General features: G+C 35.9%; 1 protein-coding gene across 3 annotated transcripts; it reads left to right on the top strand.

The window, feature by feature from the left end:
- The first annotated feature begins 915 nt into the window (after nt 1-915).
- Nucleotides 916-23703, top strand: LOC130010626 (1-aminocyclopropane-1-carboxylate synthase-like protein 1). Of its 3 annotated transcripts, XM_056098354.1 has the most exons (14): nt 916-984; nt 3580-3981; nt 5008-5078; nt 13615-14016; nt 15043-15113; nt 15742-15811; nt 16754-16820; nt 18233-18330; nt 18820-18995; nt 20406-20541; nt 21094-21235; nt 21716-21858; nt 22571-22724; nt 23416-23703. In XM_056098354.1, the coding sequence occupies exons 4-14, from the start codon at nt 13693-13695 to the stop codon at nt 23493-23495; spliced, it is 1461 nt and encodes a 486-aa protein (XP_055954329.1). In that variant the 5' UTR covers nt 916-984; nt 3580-3981; nt 5008-5078; nt 13615-13692; the 3' UTR covers nt 23496-23703. The 3 variants fall into 3 exon arrangements, with proteins under 3 accessions (XP_055954329.1, XP_055954330.1, XP_055954331.1); XM_056098355.1 differs by lacking the exons at nt 916-984; nt 3580-3981; nt 5008-5078 and adding an exon at nt 10949-11017; XM_056098356.1 differs by lacking the exons at nt 916-984; nt 3580-3981; nt 5008-5078; ... (2 more) ...; nt 15742-15811; nt 16754-16820 and having other exon boundaries at nt 18708-18995.
- The last annotated feature ends 978 nt before the right edge of the window (nt 23704-24681 follow it).

Below are 24681 nucleotides of genomic sequence, written 5' to 3'. Positions count from 1 at the left end.
GGTAGCCATCGGAACATTTGCTATTTGGTGTATTAGTTTCAACAAAGTTATTACATACTTTTAAAATTCGACAAAAATTTACAGACTAGATTAGCCGTTTGAGTCACAAATTCTCAATCGTTTCTTTATCCAAAATATCATTATTTCCATCGAAGCCTGTAAGTCAAATGCCAAGGTCACGAAAGCAGGGTGCAAGTTCAAAGTCAACCTACCAATACATTTCGAAGCGAATAATACGCAATAAACTCATTTAATTCATCTCTCTATGACTGTCTGACCATGTGCACACATTGGTACAACGTATGAAACTCTCCCCATAGGTATTGTAACCGTTAATTCAACCTGTCAACAGTTTTCAGGTTCGAAGCGTATCTGCTTACACTCTACGTGACCGCAACGGAAATATGCAATCTATTAAAACGCATAAAATTTAAAATTTCATTTTGATTTTAGTTAAAATCTATTTTAGTGATTTTAGTTTAAGTTTTTGTGAAACAGGGCCCTGGTGTAAATAAATGTTATATGTACTAAACTGATGCCTGTTACCACTAAAATAGAGTTACACAAACGACTACCGTTCAGTTGGAATGGTTCGCGTATTTCACTGAACATAATTGATAGAATAATGGTAAAAATTGAATGACGATCACTCTCTCTATATATAGTATACTTATATTACATAAAGGTTCTATGGAATAACGGGTGGGGGTAGGGGGGGGGGGGGGGCACGTCTCTATTTTTAATCAAATGACGTGAAATCAAATATGCTAAGTCTTATATCAAATAAGTTATTCAAATATTGAGTCAGCAAGTGACGACGCATTTCATATCTGTTGAACTATGCACTGACTGTGTCAATAAACTGCACTGTTGATACACGAACCAATGCAGACAGACTTGACGTAACCGTCCCACATCAACTAGATAATAAACTGATAGTCAGAGAGATAGGTCTAACATCGACTCGTCTAGAAATAGCATAAGGTATATTTATTTTATTAATTTGAATAATTTATGGAGAAGTTACCAGAATATAGTTCCAGTTGCTTCAAAGACGGTAATCGCCTTGAGCGATCTTATTTTTAAAAATCTATAAAAATGAAACTGTCTGTGACAAAATTGATAAACCTTGTGATTGTTTCTAGGGATTAGACAGTGTGTATGGGTGTGTGTGTGGGTGTGTGTGTGTGTGAGAGAGAGAGAGACTGCTCGAGTCGGGGATTTGAAGTTCGAAGCGCGGTATAGGCCATCCCAACCGCCTACCAGTATTCCAATCTTCATATAGGTAGCACCATCGGGGTACGAACCAAGGGGGCAGGAGGGCAGCTGCCCCCTAACTATTTGGCAATATGACTTTTCGGGCAGACGGGTAAAGTAAAAACAAAAATTGTTATTTATTTTTTTTTTTTTTAAAACAATATTTTTATTCATTAAATCTGAATTTGGATTGGGGAACAGGCATTGCCTATGTGTAACCCCTCTCTCTGATTTAGGTACATGTACACATTATAAATATTTACATACATACATACATACATACATAATTAAATAATTATAGAGCATATATGATACATCATGGATAATATAGAGACTTAGATGATTATACAGGGCTTGGAATGACTTAAGAGTTGTTTATGGAGATTTAAATCTTTTTGATAAGGAAATAAATTGTTGGACTTCTTGGAAAATAAGTGTGTTTATCTCTGGACTAAGTTTTGTTGACCCATACAACAGACAACTGATTGTTTTATGATTATGTTGAATGTTATGGATTGTCCGTTTTCTTGCATCTGAATATAAGTGGCATACGAGTAAATAGTGTTCGGTATCTTCGAATTTGTGACCACAGAGGCAAGCAGGGCTATCATCGACGTGTCTGAGGAATTTATGGCCTTGTAGGTTCGAGCAGCATAATCTTAGTTTACAGTGGATTATTTGTAATTTTCGTATCCCAGTATAGTAATATGATGGCACGGTGGTGTCTAATTTATTTAGTGAATTTCCAAAGATAGCAAGGGATCGAGAGTTTCTAATTTCAACGTTAAGTTTGTTCCATTCTCGTATACTGGAAGGGATGAAGGACTCTGAGAAAATTTCGGTTCTGCATCTGCATCTGCATCTTGTTATTTCATCTAGTTGGCAAAATAAAGTGCCCGAAATCTAATAAAACACTGATTTTACTTTTCTTTTAATTAAATACCACGAATTTGTACTGAATTGACTATGGATTAAAGCATTCAGTCGGATGCCACTCTACTTTTTTCGACATTTTTCGGACATCGATTATTTTGAATTTGCTGTATCCATGGGCTGGAATAGCGGCCATCAAATTTTCTAAATTTTCTTGGGGACGGGGGGGGGGGGGGGGTTATATAAGCTCTGCGGAAATTTTCTGGCATTTCAGGTTCTGCCCCCCGCCCTTGACATTCATCGAGCCCGTACGCCTCGTTAGACCATTCGTTCCGCAGCCATATCATCTAGCATTTTGTTTACGTTATAATGGACGTATATCGAGTCGAAGTGTACAATTATAAAGTTATACAAGCCACCATCAGGTCTATCGTTCGTACGTGACAGGGGGTAGGGTCCCTGTGTAACCCCCTGTTTTTTTTACGGGTCCTCCGGTTTCCTCCCACTGCTAAAGACCACTATGTGCAAGCGAATTATTGGAATAAAATTGAACCATATTGAGACGATAGGCTGAGGCGATAGTGTGTAGTCGTATATAACAACAAGGAAAGAGGATTGCTCGGGGTCAATAGGTCATCAATAGAGTTAATACATGATAATATATATTAGCTATTATATAAGAAATCATCACATTAACTTTAAATTTAGTACTATCACACCTAGATAGACATGTTATATAATAGTACGATATACACCTGGCTATATCTGGACATACCTGGACATAGAGTATCACGATCATGTTCGACAACTGGTCGAAATTTAGGAATTAAGCTTTAAAGATTGATGTTTAAAATTTTGAAGTAACAGTCTTTTTCAGGCCCTCCGTCCTGCATCACCGGAAAATCTGGACGATCTTTCTCGGACAATGCAGGGATATGTTTGAAAGTGTATATTTGCGTGTTTAAATGTCTCTATTTGTATTTTAGTCTAGAATAGTGTACCTTTAAAAGTTACAATTTCATATTTTCTAAGAAAGTCAAAACATAATTATTTCTATGTCTTTTGCTCAATAGGTTGTCAACTCACTATTATACGATCATAGGTTATCTTTTCCTCACACTTAAAAATATTCACACCGGAAATAATAACACAATTACCTCCCAATTACCCCCCTTGTTTTCCTATTCCCCACCATGGAATGGCTATCTTCAAACGTTTGAAATTGAAGTTAAAAATTATATTTTTGCCAATTTCTCAACTGGCAATAGTGAATTATAGGATTAATAGGATTATTCTTTAACAAGGTAGGACTGTTTATAGATACCAACTATTTTAGGGATTTATTTTAATACATTTTAAAAATATAAATTAAAAATATGAAATTATAACTTTAATGTTGATCAAATATAAATTAATGTATGAATACTTTTATATTCCTGGTTTTATCAGAATTAACCAGTTGAATACCAGATTACACACAAAGATCGTAAATTACCAACAGAAAGGAAACATCAGTTATTACAACAAATGGCTGCAAATCCATCACCAGCAACGGTAACAGGTGTAGGTCATCGACTAACACGGCTAAATTTGGCTTGTCAACCAAGTTCCTCGGATATCAAACCAACAACAATGATGACATCAACCATAGATACAGCTTCAACAACATCCACCTGCTCAGCATCAGTAATATCCATCAGAGCCAATAATATCATTGCCCAAACTAATCCATCAGTGAAATATTTTCGAATACTAGATGCTGATCCATACGATAAACAATCCAACCCAAATGGCATCATAAATCTTGGTACAGCCGAGAATAAACTCTGTGCTGACATTTTATCTAAAAAGGTAAAAACAAAGTCCGTATTTTCTCCGTCTTTTGTTTATGTGTTTTTTATGGATTAATGTGTTGTGATTGTTGTAATTTTATATTAGTTGTATGTAAAGCGCCCGAAAGCAACTCACTGAGTTGAATTGTTGGCGCTATATAAATCAATTATTATTAATATTATTTATTTTGTCATTCTACAGTTTATAAAATCTAAATCTAAATTAGTTCCCATACCATCGTAGTTTTAAAAGTTCGTATGTTTACTTCCAATAGTTTGTAGAATCTAAATTAGGTCCCAAGCCATCGTAGTTTTAAAAGTCCGTATGTTTACTGTCTACAGTTTATAGAATCTGACTCAATCTAAATTAAGTCCACAAAAGTCGTAGTTTTAAAAGTCCGTGGATTAATTTCCTACTAGATTAAAGAAACTAAATTAAGCCTAAAACCATGTTTTAAACTACTGAAATGTACTCAAATTGTGTTTTTTGTATCATTTAATTAAAATAAACGCTAGATGATTTAAATTCATCTCGATTCAAAACAGACCCATCAAGTGATTACAGCGAAACTAAAAAATTGCACTGACTTAGGTTGACTATATTCTAATATACATCGTCTGCAGTGAATGTCCAATGTTGACAAATGTTCAATAAATACGTTAGTCCACTCGACCACCCAGTCCTCTCAAATTTGGAACAAATTTTCTCTCTTTTAAGGATGTATTATGTAATAGCTGACCATTTTTGCTATAATTGTTCAAAAATAGATAATTCAAAATGAATATATATTAACAATGTCATTCAATTACTTTATTATCGTTACAGCGGTACCTGTTAGCCTCGATTCGCTATTTTAATTAAATCATTAAATGGCGATCATGTTTTAATCCGATGATCTAGACAGTTAATTATAAGCTTGTCATGTTAATAAATGTTTGAATAATAAATGAAAGAATATTTAAAGATAAAATAAAGACCTGTAATAGACAGATTTAGTTCTAACATAATGAATCTTTAAGCATGTTTTGGTGTATTTGTTTCTAGTTGGCTGAATTCCAACACAAACCAGAAGAAGAGTCGTTGAATTATTATCCAGCATTAAAAGGTGCATCAACGTAAGTATTTAAATTGATTGATCTAAAGACAGTTAATTGGATTCTGTAGTCGAAAGTACCGTTCAATAAGAAGCCGCGGTGGCTCAGCGAGTAACAAACCGCGGTGGTTCAGCGAGGAAGAAGCCTTGGTGGATCAGCGAGTAAGAAGCCGCGATGGCTCAACGATTAAGAAGACGTGATGGTTCAGCAAGGAAGAAACCACGGTGGCGTGTAGGAAGCAGTTTCGCTAACCAGGAAGCGTCGGGTTTGCTCTCGGTGTTGCCCTAGAACGTCCATTGTGATTTTGAATAGGATGACAAACTGATGCCCTGTGGACACATTGACACCCGGAATTTGAAATAAGAGTAGGCCGCAGTGCCGCTCCCCGGGCAAAATCTCCTTCATGGCGTATGTATGGCGTATTTACACCGATAATTTCAATTTCAAAAACTTTTGCTTTCACTCCTTGATTGCACCATTTCCAGAATTTTTTTTTCCTTTAGAGAATATCTGATTGCAATTACCATTTTGTATCAGACGAGTCCAATAAGACAACCTCCCACCCCACCACCACAACCACCACCACCACCAGATGAATGTGTTAGTCTATCTCACGTGAAAGTTAAACCCTTCTTTCTCGCTCTTTCAGATTTCGTTCAATTGGGCACACAATTGTACTTTGTAAAAGTTGTATAAAAAAATATTGTGTTCTTGAATGTGTCCAATTTAACAGCGAATTTATTTTTATTATGTAACATACTAAGAACCTAACTACATTTTTGGGGCACCAACCACCACCGCCCCCCAGTCAAAAATTTCCCCGTACGCCTATGGTTATGTGTAAGAATATTCAGTTCAATATATTCACGGTGTATGATTTTATTCATACTTCAATTTTAGTGAGTTACTTCTGCAACGTTTTTAGAAAAAATTGCTATTAATTTGGCCAGTACTGTAATAGCAAGTGTATAAATATTTTCTGTTCAGTCTGTACACAGTAACATATCTGAGAACCATATTATCATTTCTGCCCAAGGCTCCCTGTGATTTATAGTTAGCAGTGATACAAGGCAATTACCAATTTTCCATGCTCTTGGCCTGAAGAAATAAAATAATAAAAGTCAAGTTTTTATTATTATGCAAGTGGAAAAATACAATTCTTCATGGTATGATTTGAATAAATACAACTGATTTGAAGTTGGAATTATTATTTGTCTAAGATGACTGGGCATTTACAAATTGAAATAGCTACTCTTCATCAAGAAAATACATGAATATTTTTCCCAATCCACCTGGATTTTATTGTAGGTCTTTGTACGTGAAATAGCTTTATTTAACGTCCGCTTCCACCGAAGTGATATTGCAGAAAATTAACAAATTCGGATTCCCTTTTAAAGGAATTAGACTACACTATCGCTGGATTGTATTATATTCAAAATGGCGCCCAGAACACAAAACAAACATTGCAATTCAGGGCGGACTGGTGTCGAGGTTGTATCCTAAGAATGATTTTTTGAATATTTAATCAAACAGAACACAATTATGCACATGCAGTTATGATATAATATTAAATTAGCTTACCTCAAATACCTCGAAATATACTGTTTGGTCAGTTTGTCCGCCCGCCATATTTCTATTAGTCACACATCCTTCGGCCAATTAAAATGGACGTATATTTGGTTTTAACCGAAACGAAAAATTTGCGTTATAAATACATTGTATTAAAAAATACCAAAATCACAAACCTGATGTTCTTATTTTCTGAACAAACTTTTTTCACAACAATATCACTTTTTTTCGATACTAATGCTTAATAATACAGTTAACATTTGCTGTACCACAGGGTTTAATACCGCAAAATTACTTCAATAAATATTTCTTTCTTTGTTTTAAGAGTAATTCATTTTAATTGGTCATTTACAGGTAAGAATAAATTTCCAATTTCGATTAATGAACCAATTAAATTAAATAAAAAGATTAACTCGACTATTTCCACGCCCATTCAAACATTTTTTTAAAACGTAGATATAACACAATTGTTATTGTCTTTGATGTGTCAAGTTTATTGGGGCGATATCAATCAGACACTTCCAAATGCAGACATTGTAATAACCTGTCTCTGTATATTGTCTGATACAAGATGTGAAAATAAACAAAGAGTAGAATCAGAATAATCTTTTATTATATCTAATTAAATAAATAGTTTATATTTAGATAATACTTGACTAAAACTTTTATCTCTTATATCAGTATACTGTTATAAAATACGTTGTTTTAAAAGAGATATTAAATGCATCGCACGATACATACATTGCGATTTCTACTTAATGTTTGTAATAATTAATATAATATCCTTTTAGATAATTAGAAATATTAAAAAATAAATCAAGTGAATTACTCGATATTCAAATTCAGGAAGAGTGGTTTTACATATAGGCTAGGCCAGATCCCTAATCCAGTTCCCCAATCCCATTCAGATTTTCTCAATAAATAAAAAACATAATGTGATAAAGGAACATAATAAATGTTATCTTTAATGTCGACGTAATTAATTATATGGAAAAAAAAAACCACATAAGATTTTATAAATGTACACAAGTTTGTGTTAAGACATTGAAAAGAACACAAACTTGTGTCATTGCAATGCAATACAACACAAACATGTGTTAAATATTTTTAACACAAGTTCTTGTGTTGAGATCCAACACAAGGGTTTTTTCAGTGTACACAAGATTAAATGGTACCCTGGTTACAGTGGTATATCTCTTAGTATATGCTTAGTGTGTATTTAGTTAGGTTGTGTGATCGAACGGTCTAACATGTGCGCTTTAAAGGATCTAAATCGCTAATATTTGGGACCTGGAATTTGACACAAATGGGTCGCAACGCATATAATAATGTAATATGAATGTATATAAACTGATTTACATTTAATCGTTTCCGTTTTTACTCTAATTTCAAATCAGTTATCTTCTGCGAAATACGCCAGAAGTCTCACTCGAATGGCAACCTCTGGCATCTGGTTATTCCAGTCTACATCGATAATGTTTATTACACATGCTGTCCAGATAAGAATTTGGCGTCAACGTTTGACATGACTTGTGAAATATGTCTAGCCTCGTTCTCCGAGTCCCGTGTTACAAATAGCGCTGAAACGCATCATCGTACATGGTAAAATGTTTATTTTGTCTTAAATATTGGATATCAGAAGCCCATCTTTTCTCGGTAAGATCATAACATCAATGTTGATTTAAATTGACAAATAATTCCTGTTTTCGTGTTACAAATAGCGCTGAAACGCATCATGCTACTAATGGTAAAATGTTTATTTTGTCTTAAATATTGGATATCAGAAGCCCATCTTTTCTCGGTAAGATCACAACATCAATGTTGATTTAAATTGACAAATAATTCGTGTTTTCAATGTCGAATGAAGACTTTGGATGATATTGAGTTAGAGACTTAGCTACTTTAAATCTGGCCTGTCATCGATTCAAGTGAACCCGTTCGGATCCTATACTTGTATGCGATAAGGAAATGGTTCGCCACACTAACTGCGTGGGTCTCCTCCGTGTACTTTCTCCGTGTTTTCACTGCAAAATCTATAGATCCCGTGGCGCAATTCATTCACTGAAAGATATGATGGGGTAAATAACGTATGTGAGTCCCGATGTGAACATTTGATCGCCATTACTAACGACTACGGTCCTTTACATATACCTAGCTCCTAAATAATCCATCCCATGAAGACCGAAACCAAGATCTCGATTTAAATAACAAAACTGAACGATTGTTAAAACCCGTTCTACCGTTCTAGTCTGAATCAGTTAAAATGAGGACCTTGGTTAACACGTCGCGACTACTTTGTTTTTTTATATTTACTAATACTATCATATTACATTATTTGTAAGCGTAGGACATTGCCATTTCTAAACAGGTATTATATGTCTTATCATAGAAGTCTATAGTGTTATGTTCTCTCGTAATCATTTGTTTAAATACCTTAATTGTCCATAAAATAAAACCAAGTACGAACAATCCAAACCATTAGACAAAATTCGAAGTCCTAAAAAAAAAACAAAAAAAAACGGTATAGGCAAAATAGTGTAATAAGGCAAAATAGTGTAATCAGCATATGGACTGTTCACCGTGTACAAACCTTTCTACCCAGGGTAATTATATAACTGTTAAAGATACATTATGGGAGATAAGAGGTCCACTGTTCCACTCGACACAAACTAGGCTATTTCGAGATATAGTGGCGTTACACAAAACTATTTTAGGGACAATTTTAACTAAAATCACCCTCTCCTAACTTAAAATCACGACATTAACACATATTGATTAGGGCTACGTTGTGAGATATATTGTTACATATAGATATGTTTGGAATAATAATATTGCCAATGGCCTGGGTCACATAATTTTAACATACCATCATTCACAAAAAAAAAAACAATTCTCATTTTTTTTTCATAGCATGTGGAATACACGCGTTTATTCCATTGAAAGGCAATTTAAGCATTTAGATGGCGTCCCTAATTAGAATCCCAAGAACAAAAAACATTCAAAACCCCAGTAAACACAGCACTTTGTTACTGTTATACCATATGATTCAAACCGCTAAAAAAAAATCATTTCATATCTAATGTCATGGAAAGAAGGGCCCTCTTATCTATAAAGAAAATGGCCAATTTCTTAATTGGTATTACAAGGCCTGTATTACTAGACACATGCCATAAGCATAACGTTTACTCATACGTTTTGGGGGTTATGATGATTTGTAAAAAGATAAATCTATAATCTCAAATATGTGTACTGAAAAATGTTATAGGCCTATTTGAAATTAAATTTTAATATCATAAATTTATTATTATTTCTTAATGAAGGCTAACGTTAATAAAACAACATAAATAGGAAAAATTTTATGCGCCAAAGCTATTTTATCTTGGAAAAAAATCATTTTAATTGAGTAAGATAGGTAGCCATCGGAACATTTGCTATTTGGTGTATTAGTTTCAACAAAGTTATTACATACTTTTAAAATTCGACAAAAATTTACAGACTAGATTAGCCGTTTGAGTCACAAATTCTCAATCGTTTCTTTATCCAAAATATCATTATTTCCATCGAAGCCTGTAAGTCAAATGCCAAGGTCACGAAAGCAGGGTGCAAGTTCAAAGTCAACCTACCAATACATTTCGAAGCGAATAATACGCAATAAACTCATTTAATTCATCTCTCTATGACTGTCTGACCATGTGCACACATTGGTACAACGTATGAAACTCTCCCCATTGGTATTGTAACCGTTAATTCAATCTGTCAACAGTTTTCAGGTTCGAAGCGTATCTGCTTACACTCTACGTGACCGCAACGGAAATATGCAATCTATTAAAACGCATAAAATTTAAAATTTCATTTTGATTTTAGTTAAAATCTATTTTAGTGATTTTAGTTTAAGTTTTTGTGAAACAGGGCCCTGGTGTAAATAAATGTTATATGTACTAAACTGATGCCTGTTACCACTAAAATAGAGTTACACAAACGACTACCGTTCAGTTGGAATGGTTCGCGTATTTCACTGAACATAATTGATAGAATAATGGTAAAAATTGAATGACGATCACTCTCTCTATATATAGTATACTTATATTACATAAAGGTTCTATGGAATAACGGGTGGGGGTAGGGGGGGGGGGCACGTCTCTATTTTTAATCAAATGACGTGAAATCAAATATGCTAAGTCTTATATCAAATAAGTTATTCAAATATTGAGTCAGCAAGTGACGACGCATTTCATATCTGTTGAACTATGCACTGACTGTGTCAATAAACTGCACTGTTGATACACGAACCAATGCAGACAGACTTGACGTAACCGTCCCACATCAACTAGATAATAAACTGATAGTCAGAGAGATAGGTCTAACATCGACTCGTCTAGAAATAGCATAAGGTATATTTATTTTATTAATTTGAATAATTTATGGAGAAGTTACCAGAATATAGTTCCAGTTGCTTCAAAGACGGTAATCGCCTTGAGCGATCTTATTTTTAAAAATCTATAAAAATGAAACTGTCTGTGACAAAATTGATAAACCTTGTGATTGTTTCTAGGGATTAGACAGTGTGTATGGGTGTGTGTGTGGGTGTGTGTGTGTGTGAGAGAGAGAGAGACTGCTCGAGTCGGGGATTTGAAGTTCGAAGCGCGGTATAGGCCATCCCAACCGCCTACCAGTATTCCAATCTTCATATAGGTAGCACCATCGGGGTACGAACCAAGGGGGCAGGAGGGCAGCTGCCCCCTAACTATTTGGCAATATGACTTTTCGGGCAGACGGGTAAAGTAAAAACAAAAATTGTTATTTATTTTTTTTTTTTTTAAAACAATATTTTTATTCATTAAATCTGAATTTGGATTGGGGAACAGGCATTGCCTATGTGTAACCCCTCTCTCTGATTTAGGTACATGTACACATTATAAATATTTACATACATACATACATACATACATAATTAAATAATTATAGAGCATATATGATACATCATGGATAATATAGAGACTTAGATGATTATACAGGGCTTGGAATGACTTAAGAGTTGTTTATGGAGATTTAAATCTTTTTGATAAGGAAATAAATTGTTGGACTTCTTGGAAAATAAGTGTGTTTATCTCTGGACTAAGTTTTGTTGACCCATACAACAGACAACTGATTGTTTTATGATTATGTTGAATGTTATGGATTGTCCGTTTTCTTGCATCTGAATATAAGTGGCATACGAGTAAATAGTGTTCGGTATCTTCGAATTTGTGACCACAGAGGCAAGCAGGGCTATCATCGACGTGTCTGAGGAATTTATGGCCTTGTAGGTTCGAGCAGCATAATCTTAGTTTACAGTGGATTATTTGTAATTTTCGTATCCCAGTATAGTAATATGATGGCACGGTGGTGTCTAATTTATTTAGTGAATTTCCAAAGATAGCAAGGGATCGAGAGTTTCTAATTTCAACGTTAAGTTTGTTCCATTCTCGTATACTGGAAGGGATGAAGGACTCTGAGAAAATTTCGGTTCTGCATCTGCATCTGCATCTTGTTATTTCATCTAGTTGGCAAAATAAAGTGCCCGAAATCTAATAAAACACTGATTTTACTTTTCTTTTAATTAAATACCACGAATTTGTACTGAATTGACTATGGATTAAAGCATTCAGTCGGATGCCACTCTACTTTTTTCGACATTTTTCGGACATCGATTATTTTGAATTTGCTGTATCCATGGGCTGGAATAGCGGCCATCAAATTTTCTAAATTTTCTTGGGGACGGGGGGGGGGGGGGGGGGTTATATAAGCTCTGCGGAAATTTTCTGGCATTTCAGGTTCTGCCCCCCGCCCTTGACATTCATCGAGCCCGTACGCCTCGTTAGACCATTCGTTCCGCAGCCATATCATCTAGCATTTTGTTTACGTTATAATGGACGTATATCGAGTCGAAGTGTACAATTATAAAGTTATACAAGCCACCATCAGGTCTATCGTTCGTACGTGACAGGGGGTAGGGTCCCTGTGTAACCCCCTGTTTTTTTTACGGGTCCTCCGGTTTCCTCCCACTGCTAAAGACCACTATGTGCAAGCGAATTATTGGAATAAAATTGAACCATATTGAGACGATAGGCTGAGGCGATAGTGTGTAGTCGTATATAACAACAAGGAAAGAGGATTGCTCGGGGTTAATAGGTCATCAATAGAGTTAATACATGATAATATATATTAGCTATTATATAAGAAATCATCACATTAACTTTAAATTTAGTACTATCACACCTAGATAGACATGTTATATAATAGTACGATATACACCTGGCTATATCTGGACATACCTGGACATAGAGTATCACGATCATGTTCGACAACTGGTCGAAATTTAGGAATTAAGCTTTAAAGATTGATGTTTAAAATTTTGAAGTAACAGTCTTTTTCAGGCCCTCCGTCCTGCATCACCGGAAAATCTGGACGATCTTTCTCGGACAATGCAGGGATATGTTTGAAAGTGTATATTTGCGTGTTTAAATGTCTCTATTTGTATTTTAGTCTAGAATAGTGTACCTTTAAAAGTTACAATTTCATATTTTCTAAGAAAGTCAAAACATAATTATTTCTATGTCTTTTGCTCAATAGGTTGTCAACTCACTATTATACGATCATAGGTTATCTTTTCCTCACACTTAAAAATATTCACACCGGAAATAATAACACAATTACCTCCCAATTACCCCCCTTGTTTTCCTATTCCCCACCATGGAATGGCTATCTTCAAACGTTTGAAATTGAAGTTAAAAATTATATTTTTGCCAATTTCTCAACTGGCAATAGTGAATTATAGGATTAATAGGATTATTCTTTAACAAGGTAGGACTGTTTATAGATACCAACTATTTTAGGGATTTATTTTAATACATTTTAAAAATATAAATTAAAAATATGAAATTATAACTTTAATGTTGATCAAATATAAATTAATGTATGAATACTTTTATATTCCTGGTTTTATCAGAATTAACCAGTTGAATACCAGATTACACACAAAGATCGTAAATTACCAACAGAAAGGAAACATCAGTTATTACAACAAATGGCTGCAAATCCATCACCAGCAACGGTAACAGGTGTAGGTCATCGACTAACACGGCTAAATTTGGCTTGTCAACCAAGTTCCTCGGATATCAAACCAACAACAATGATGACATCAACCATAGATACAGCTTCAACAACATCCACCTGCTCAGCATCAGTAATATCCATCAGAGCCAATAATATCATTGCCCAAACTAATCCATCAGTGAAATATTTTCGAATACTAGATGCTGATCCATACGATAAACAATCCAACCCAAATGGCATCATAAATCTTGGTACAGCCGAGAATAAACTCTGTGCTGACATTTTATCTAAAAAGGTAAAAACAAAGTCCGTATTTTCTCCGTCTTTTGTTTATGTGTTTTTTATGGATTAATGTGTTGTGATTGTTGTAATTTTATATTAGTTGTATGTAAAGCGCCCGAAAGCAACTCACTGAGTTGAATTGTTGGCGCTATATAAATCAATTATTATTAATATTATTTATTTTGTCATTCTACAGTTTATAAAATCTAAATCTAAATTAGTTCCCATACCATCGTAGTTTTAAAAGTTCGTATGTTTACTTCCAATAGTTTGTAGAATCTAAATTAGGTCCCAAGCCATCGTAGTTTTAAAAGTCCGTATGTTTACTGTCTACAGTTTATAGAATCTGACTCAATCTAAATTAAGTCCACAAAAGTCGTAGTTTTAAAAGTCCGTGGATTAATTTCCTACTAGATTAAAGAAACTAAATTAAGCCTAAAACCATGTTTTAAACTACTGAAATGTACTCAAATTGTGTTTTTTGTATCATTTAATTAAAATAAACGCTAGATGATTTAAATTCATCTCGATTCAAAACAGACCCATCAAGTGATTACAGCGAAACTAAAAAATTGCACTGACTTAGGTTGACTATATTCTAATATACATCGTCTGCAGTGAATGTCCAATGTTGACAAATGTTCAATAAATACGTTAGTCCACTCGACCACCCAGTCCTCTCAAATTTGGAACAAATTTTCTCTCTTTTAAGGATGTATTATGTAATAGCTGACCATTTTTGCTATAATTGTTCAAAAATAGATAATTCAAAATGAATATATATTAACAATGTCATTCAATTACTTTATTATCGTTACAGCGGTACCTGTTAGCCTCGATTCGCTATTTTAATTAAATCATTAAATGGCGATCATGTTTTAATCCGATGATCTAGACAGTTAATTATAAGCTTGTCATGTTAATAAATGTTTGAATAATAAATGAAAGAATATTTAAAGATAAAATAAAGACCTGTAATAGACAGATTTAGTTCTAACATAATGAATCTTTAAGCATGTTTTGGTGTATTTGTTTCTAGTTGGCTGAATTCCAACACAAACCAGAAGAAGAGTCGTTGAATTATTATCCAGCATTAAAAGGTGCATCAACGTAAGTATTTAAATTGATTGATCTAAAGACAGTTAATTGGATTCTGTAGTCGAAAGTACCGTTCAATAAGAAGCCGCGGTGGCTCAGCGAGTAACAAACCGCGGTGGTTCAGCGAGGAAGAAGCCTTGGTGGATCAGCGAGTAAGAAGCCGCGATGGCTCAACGATTAAGAAGACGTGATGGTTCAGCAAGGAAGAAACCACGGTGGCGTGTAGGAAGCAGTTTCGCTAACCAGGAAGCGTCGGGTTTGCTCTCGGTGTTGCCCTAGAACGTCCATTGTGATTTTGAATAGGATGACAAACTGATGCCCTGTGGACACATTGACACCCGGAATTTGAAATAAGAGTAGGCCGCAGTGCCGCTCCCCGGGCAAAATCTCCTTCATGGCGTATGTATGGCGTATTTACACCGATAATTTCAATTTCAAAAACTTTTGCTTTCACTCCTTGATTGCACCATTTCCAGAATTTTTTTTTCCTTTAGAGAATATCTGATTGCAATTACCATTTTGTATCAGACGAGTCCAATAAGACAACCTCCCACCCCACCACCACAACCACCACCACCACCAGATGAATGTGTTAGTCTATCTCACGTGAAAGTTAAACCCTTCTTTCTCGCTCTTTCAGATTTCGTTCAGCAGTTGCTAAATTTGTAGAGCGTCATTTTAAATCTAATCACCGCATTGATCCTGAAAATGTAAGTTAATTAGAAATATCTGATATAAATAAATGGACCATTTAAAGAAGCATCATGTAAGATTTAGACAAAGATCTGACAAATTCTAGTTATAATATACCTATAATTCTAGTTATAATAGACTTAGGGAATATCTTGAAAATTAAAGTCAAATTACTTGGGCTGCTTGGAGAATACTGGAGTCTCGATTATCATTCCTACGGTTGTTACGATAGTAAACAAAGTCTCGATTATCAATTTTTATTTTTACTTAAAGGAGCTAAGTCGCTAATATTTCGGACCTAGAAATTAACACAAATGGGTCGCAACGCATACAATAATGTAATATGAATGTATATATATTGATTTACATTCAATCGTTTCTGTTTTTACTGTAATTTCTAATCAGTTAGGTTCGGCGAAATACGCCAGTATTTTCAATCGAATTTCAATCTCTAGCGTCTGGTTATTCCAGTCTGCGCCGTTAGTATTTATTGGGCATGCTCTCACGATAAGAATATAACGTCACCATTTGACATGACTTGTGGAATATGCCTAGCTTCGTTTTTCGTGTCCCTTATTACAAATAGCGCTGAAACGCATTATGATACACGATTTGTGTACCAATTGTAAAATGTTTATTTTGTCTTAAATATTGGATATCAGAAGACCATCTTTTCCCGGTAAGATCACAACATCAATGTTGATTTAAACCGACAAATAAATCGTGTTTTCAATGTCGAAGATTTTGGATGATATTGAGTTAAAGACTCTTTAAATCATTAACCACTAATCTTGTCTGAATTTAAAGAATCCGATGGCATCGAGAATTGATTATGGTCTTATCATGTTAATAAATGTCTAATTAATAATTTAGATAACATTTAAGGTCTAAAGCAAGATCTACAATAGGCAGATTTAACTCGTGATTAATGTATGTTTAAAGATTTGGTTTCATTTCAGTTGGTTGTTTTATGTGGAACAACACCAGTTATAGAAACTTTATCTTTTGCTGTCGCTGAACACGGAGGTTAGTAATCAAGTCTGGTAGATGTCACACCCTCCTACCCTACTCCACCCCCTCCTACTCAACCCCTCTCCTCTCTTTATCTTTTGCTGTCGCTGAACGCGGAGGTTAGTAAAATTGACTAGTAGATTTTACACCCATTCTACTCCACCCCATCCTCATTTTATACACCTGCCCCTGTTTAAACTGACGCCAACCTTTATACAGCTGCCCCTGTTTTAAACTGAACCTAAGCTTTCTTTATACAGCTGCCCCTGTTTAAACTGACGCCAACCTTTCTTGGTACATCTGCCCCTGTTTAAACTGACCCTAACCAATCCTTATACACCTGTCCCTGTTTTAAACCGACGTTAACCTTTCTTTGCAACCAACTAACTACTGTATCTGTCTATGGTGAACTATTGTTATGAATAATCTGGCCAGATGACTCTATACATTACGAGATTGTCTGGAATGAAATGAAATGGGGATTAACGTCCTACTATTCTGCCCCTACTAGTCTAATGAAGACGGGCATATACCACACATCGTGTTTTGAGGGAAATTTTACTCGGACAGCGGCACTACACCGGATCCCGGTTTTCACTTCTAACCCGAACGACTATACGCTGACCCATACTAGGCTCACTGTCCTGAATCCCGATGAACTTTTTCGGCCAACGCAGAGTTCGAACACGGACCTCCAGGTTACCGAGCCAACGTCTTACTCACTGAGCCACCGTGCCCCCCACCCAGTACAGATATCTAGCTTGACTATTTCATATTTCAGATAGTATTTGAGACATTGTACGAATACTCGTTCTGGAACACCTAATAACACTACTAATAAAGTTGACATAGCTAAACAATTTGTTGTAAGCTCCATGACTAAGCTCGAAAGCTCGATCCCAGGCTTGTTGGTGTCATAGTTAGTTAGCTAGCTCTCCCTCTCTCTCTCTCTCTTTCTCTCTCTCTCTCTGTATTAATGGACTGTGAGAAACGATACCAGTGTCCCTTTAATTTACTAGGTCTAGTACTAGGTCTAGTAATACTCGTTGTTTATCAAAGATTATATAGATATTTGGGTCAAGTATGTATTCACAATCATATCTTAATACTAGTTTTTAACATTAGTTAGACCGTTGATTTTCTGATAAAAACTAGTCTGGGGAGTCAGTGTAACCCTGAGATAACGAATTATTCTTATTATTTCAATGACCAAACCTATTCATTTATCGCCCTTGTTCAATTTTATAAATCTTGTTGACGTAGACTTCTCTTTAACAATAATGACCGACCGTAAGATCACCTGGAAATCGTGCGCTAATATTTTTTTTTAATGAAGCGCGTGAATGAAAACTTTTATGTGTGGGCATTTATTTCTTTGTCTGACAATCGATATTTTTAACCCATGTTTTTATTGTGATATTTTATAGACTACTTCATGATACCAACACCCTATTATCATAGAATATATAATGATATTAATGATCGTGCTGGTATAAATTCACTAGACGTTCCATTATATGGAATGGTATGTATAAACAATCATACTTATAGTCACACATAGATCTAAATTTAGACCATTGTTTCAATGCCATGGGATGTAACTTTAACATTCCACTTATTTTAAACAACCGGGTTATTGTAGACGTGCGTACGTCATGTACTGTCTGTCATTCATACCCCATGCACTATCCGCAAGGCATGCGTCATGCACTGTCCGCAAGGCATATGCCATGACTATCCGCAAGGTATACCGGGTAAATCCCAAGGAACTTTCTCGGCCAAAATCCAGTAGATGATTCTACTTTCATTTTATTTGTTTACTATCAACTATCTGCAGCAACTCTATGGACAACTCGCATAAAGCTTAGCTGATCAGTGAATTGCTTTTTGCTACAATTACAGATACAGACCGCTTTGCTGGTTGGAAAAAATGCCACGGAGTTATAGGAGTTACAATTTTCCTGCTGTGTCATACGTTTTTCTCAATAATGACCATTACTATCTATTACTACAGCAAGGCGATATAAAAAAAGCATATGATCTGACTGTGGCTGCGTTTGAGACAACTTATAAAGATGCAGTGACAAAGGGGTTAAAGGTTAAAGGTATTATTTTACTGAGTCCTCACAATCCTACTGGTGATATTTATACCAAGAATCAACTGATCGACATTCTTAACTTCGCTAACAAGTAAGTACAACATACAGCCTTTAAGTGTAGGTATAAAGCACGTCCTTTAAGGACATATACAGTACACCGCCTTTACGGACATGTACAGGACGCCGCCCTTAAGGGCATATACAGGACACCGCCTTTAAGGACATGTGCAGGATATAACCGTTAAGGCCACCTAGTTTAAGTGCACGTATAAGACATTCCATTTAAGGACATGTACAAGCCAGTTGTTTTGTGTAAAAGACATTTCCTACATTTCCAGGTACAAGACAACTTAACGTCTTGAATATTACCATTACCTTACCTAACCGCAAAAGAAAGTAAATGAAATGAAATAAAATGAAGGCCCAAACAGTGTGTTATAAGCGACATGTTGCCCGGATAGCGGCACCATGGCTTTTTCTTATTTCGAGTTCTTTAACGTACACGTCAATGTGTACACGGGACTTCAGTTCTTCGTTCCATCCGAACAACTAGACACCGTTCCGCGTCAGACCCGGTGGGGTCGGATGGCTGAATGGTTAGCGTGCGCGCGCTGTATCATAAAGTCTGTCATTGAGTCGACTGGCGTGGTTTCTAATCCCCGGTTGTACGTGACAAGGAGTAGGGTCGCCTGTCCAACCTCGTGGGTTTTCTCCGGGTCCTCCGGTTTCCTCCCACTGCTAAAGACCCCTACGCGCAAGCGAATTATTGAAATAAAATTAAACCATATGTTAGTCCCGAAATGACCTAGTTTGTGTCGAGTGGACGTTAAACCCCATTTCTCTCTCTCTCTCTCGCGTCAGACCCTCAGTCATATACGCCCAGAAAAGATCTCTTTCTAATGAACGTCTACTTACGAATTATGCGCTTCAACTTACGATTTGTTCAGAGACAAATCTTGAATAATCAAATTCGCAGTTTTAATCACACAAAAGTCATTAAAATACGTTCCAATTTGAGAAAATTATTGTGGGGATGCTCAATTGACAGCTGAAACATATTCATTAGATATCATTACGTCACGATTCTACTCACACCACCTCCGTGGCTGGCACTAACAGAACTGTGACAGTGCTGCATTCCGCATCACTCGATTGCAATTCTGTCAATGCGGGATGTTCTGGGCTGACAATCGAGCATTCCCAGTGTATAAAGAGACCATAACAAAAGACAGCACGCGGTTCTTTGACAGGGGGAATAACTACAGTTATAGATAACTATGGTGGTTACTATTACAACAGATCATTTCCCCATTGACTGTTAATTCTCGTCTCTTATAGCGGCTCTAACTTTTTCGTTAGGTAGAACGCTTTCTACATCAAATGGAGCAAAATATGGCAATCACTTTCCCGAAAGCACGCACGAGGTTCACCATGAAAAACTTGAGATACACAAACTGGAAGTAGAGACAAATTTCATTTCATTTTTATTTCTGTTTTCTAGGTACAAGTTACATGTTATAATGGATGAAATCTATGCCCTGTCTGTATTTGACACATATAAAGATAAGTTCACCAGTGTCCTACAACTAGACGTACCCGATCCAGATAGAGTTCATGTCATCTGGGGATTCAGTAAGGTTCGTTATTACTCAACACTTTTATATTTGTATACATGTGAACGGATCAAAAGATCTCCGATAATGGTGACCCTTTTCGAAAAGGCTACAGTTGTTATTTTCTTTCAAATTTTTTAACAGAAGCATTGAGGAAAATTTTCCCCGGACAGTGGCGCTACTGCCTAATCGTATTTCGAATTCCAGCTGTCAAATGTTCTTTTACGTGTACGCCAATGTGTACACGGGACCTCGGCTTTTTCGTATCATCCGAACGACTAGACACTGCTCTTGCCATGCCCTCCGGCCTGTGCCACTAACAAGGGGAAACCACACCGGATAATCCCAAGGAACCTTGTCGGCCAACACCGGGAACCAACGGAGGCAGCATCTTACTCACTGAACCACTGTGGCTCCCCTAAAGTAGCATAGAAAATAATTGATATATTACGTGTTAAGCGATTTTACCTCGGACAATTAGCTATTCCTAGTGAAGTAGGTAGCAGACCCAAAACTTACTATAGTACCTCACTAGTCAATGAGATGTGTATTTGGATATATATTTGGATATTTCAGGATTTCGGACTGTCAGGTTATAGAGTAGGATGTGTTTACTCGAGGAATCAACAGGTTATAAAATATTTTGAAACCGTAGCCATTTTCTCTATGCCGGCCGCTCCTATATTACAACGACTGGAATATTTAATCTCAGACACAGGTAAAGGGTTAATCTTTTGGCCTATTTTCTCTGGGTCCTCCGGTTCCCCCCCCCCCCCACTACTAAAGATCCCTACATGCAGGCAAATTATTGAAATAAAATTGAACCATATGTTAGTCTCGAAAAGACCTAGTTTGTGCTAGGTGGGCATTAAACCCTCTTTCTCTCGTATTTTGACCTATTAACCTATTGACCTATATGTTTATGTTCGTATTTTGACCTAGTTGGCCATTGTCTCAATATTACGGGTTGGGTGCGCATGGTTTAACGCTTGGGCCTTAGACCATAAGGTCTGTTATTGAATCAAGCGGCGTGATTTCAGCTACTTTGTGTGTGTACTTGACAAGGAGTAGGGTGGACTTTCAAACCACAGCTAAAGACACTTGTAACGCGCAAGAGAAGTACTGATAACAAATTGAACCATATGTTAGTCCAGAAATGACCTAGTTTGTGTCGAGTGGTATGTATTTATATTTATAGATTGGATAGAGAAGGAATATTTACCAGTTTATCAGAGAAGATTAAGAGAATCGTTTGATATTGTTAAACAACGTCTTGAGAAACATGGTATCAGAGTTTATCCATCACAAGCCAGCTTCTTTATCTGGGCTGATGTAACAAAGGTTCGTTTATTAATGGAGAAGGACAGAGGGTCTAACAAGGGAAATGAAATGGGGTTTAACGTCCTACTGTTCTGTTCCGACTGGGCTAATGACGACGGGCATACGCCATACAGTGTGCTAGGAGGGAAGCTTTGCCCGAGCTGCAGCACTATGGCCTACCTTTATATTGGATGCCAACTGCCAAGGGATCTTTTATGTGCACACCAATGTATACACGGAACTTCGATTTTCCATTCCATCTGAACGTCTGTCCTTGACGACTAAAAAACTGTCCTTGACTACTAGACAGCTGTCCTTGACGACTAGACAGCTGGCCTTGTCAGACAAAGGGGGGAAATTTAGCAAAGGGGGAAAAAATACCCATAACCCCCCCCCCCATCCCCGGAAACCTGCTTCGTTAATAAACCCTTAAAATAGGCCCTGTCCCTCCCTCAACTAACTACTATCATAACTGATACGCATCTTAGAATTTGTCCTATTGCTAATAGAAATAACACATAATATAAATATCCTGAATCCAATTCAATAATTATTTTTAATAGGACCAAGATAAATGGCATCTAATTTGTATCCAATTGATCCCTCTTTTTAACATTAATTTTTAATTGTGCTAATAGCTCATCAAGCCATTCCCAAGCGTTACCAGTACTTTGTGGAATTTTGGCGCTATTATTAAATAGAGAGTTATCTCCCTTTATATTTGTATTTTCAGTATTTGAAAGAAAGAAGTTATAAAGCTGAAGAAGAATTATTAAATAGGATATTACAAGCTAAAGTTTATGTAATGACGGGACAACATAATTTTAGCTGTGAACCAGGATGGCTTCGAGTTATATTCTCGGTTAACAGAGAACAGTTAAATATTGGTAATATTAGCTCGTTTGTTGAGTTGGTAATGGACTTAATCCATTAATCTATTAAAGGCTCAATACCACTATTGTTGTAACTGAATAATATGTCCCAATCTTTATTCTGGTCAACAAATTGTACTATTGTACAATATTCCAATTAATTGATGATACAAATTTCATCTTAACACACCTAATTTAAAAAATTGGAAAAATTCAACTAAATGATTTGAAAAGCCTGGCGTAAAGCTTTTCAAATGTGACTTGGATTTAAAAATATTTTTGAACTCTTTGGACAAGTAAAATAGGATTTAATGGATAATTTACAGAACAAGTAGGACACTAACACATCTAGTACTTAGAATAAGGCTATTTTTTATTTTCTGGAGCTGTCAAGCCAGCAAGAGTGTTATTGTCCCTTTAATACATTATTTATGTTCCAGGACGATCAGTCATTCTACTGGTCAGGAGAAATGATGCTAGACTGAATGACGTGTGTTGAACTCCGTACAACTCTATCTCCAACCTCTAATTGTGTATGACCTATCAACCTTGTGTATGACCTTAAACACTATATCCAACTTAGTTAAAGACCGCTACCGTTCTAAACAAACTTATTGTAAGTGAATCTGTCCCATAGATTTCCCCGGTGTAATATTTAGCTGAAATGTTGAGTCTTGATCGTGGTGTTATTGTATTTTATTTACAGGTCTGGACAGAATAGAATCTGTATTGATCAGCATAGAAGAGGAACAGGCTTACAAACCAAAACATATTTCTCGTTTGTAATATAAAATACTAATGATCTTTATAAATCCCTATTCTTATCTTACTAATGTTCTCAATCTACCCCCGTTTATTGTGTTGCAAACTCGTTTGTAATATAAAAGATTCAGTGTTCTTTATTAATCCATATTCCATATATTATTAATGTTCTCATCTTACCTCCCTTTATTGGCCATATATTGTAAACATAACCGGGTCAATATATTTTTAATCTTGGTAAAAATAATTCTAAACAAATTATAACTTTGTTATCTATCTCATGTTAAATTTATACATACTCTTTGTTGACATAAACTTTAATACAGTCTTCTCATATTCACACACAAAATATGTAGATTGTTTTCTTATTTGAATAAATTACCATTCATTTGAATACAATTTTAGACCTTTTCGTTAAAATGTAACCTGTCTTGTACCACTGTAAATCGAAAGACCTAAGCAAACTCGTGTAAAATACATTGTCCTAACAATTATATTCTTCTTACCGAAAGAAAGGGGCTGGATGACCGAATGGTTAGCACATGCGCGCTGTATCATACGATCTGTCATTGAGTCATCTGGTAGGATTTCCATTCCCCGGTTGTACGTGACAAGGAGTAGGGTCGCCTGTTCAACCTCTTGGGTTTTCTCCGGGTCCTCGGGTTTCCCCCAAATGCTAAAACCCCAACGCGCAAGCTAATTATTGAAATAAAATTGAACCATATGTTAGTCCCGAAATGATCTAGTTTGTGTTGAGTGGAAGTTACACCCCATCTCTCTCTCTCTCTCTCTCTCTCTCTCTCTCTCTCTATCTTCTCTTAGCGAAAGAAGCACGAACAAAATTTCATCTGATCTCCATATTCATTTTTAGAATACGCGGACCTTTTGATCTGCTACGCCAGTTTCCTAATGGCCACTTGGGCGAACGTTAAGTTAATTTATCCAACTCATCATGTTAATCCTCTCTGTGAAACCAATCACTGTCTAAACTAATCGTTATAAGCTTATTGATTTTCAACGATTTCCGATAATTACTGCCAGATTTCTTACGGTTCTTGATCACTTTGAAAAACCTTGTGGACTCTTTAGTTGGACTTTGTATATTGACTAATGTCAACTGTAAAAACATTTCAATAAAGACAGCCCACTCGGTATAGCAAAGCCTTGGTAATGGAGGGCGTAACATTAAAGCAGTTCAATACAAGACATG

This window comes from Patella vulgata, chromosome 2, assembly GCF_932274485.2.
Source record: "Patella vulgata chromosome 2, xgPatVulg1.2, whole genome shotgun sequence".
Taxonomy (NCBI): domain Eukaryota; kingdom Metazoa; phylum Mollusca; class Gastropoda; family Patellidae; genus Patella; species Patella vulgata.
This window is presented reverse-complemented; position numbering and strand designations above follow the sequence as displayed.

Bases quoted from the DNA above. Each gene is read 5' to 3' on its own strand.
- LOC130010626 (XM_056098354.1), top strand. From the start codon at position 13,693: ATGGCTGCAAATCCATCACCAGCAACGGTAACAGGTGTAGGTCATCGA. The intron at 15,812-16,753 runs GTAAGTTAATTA...GTTTCATTTCAG, and splicing joins ACCGCATTGATCCTGAAAAT to TTGGTTGTTTTATGTGGAAC. The intron at 20,542-21,093 runs GTTCGTTATTAC...TGGATATTTCAG, and splicing joins TCATCTGGGGATTCAGTAAG to GATTTCGGACTGTCAGGTTA.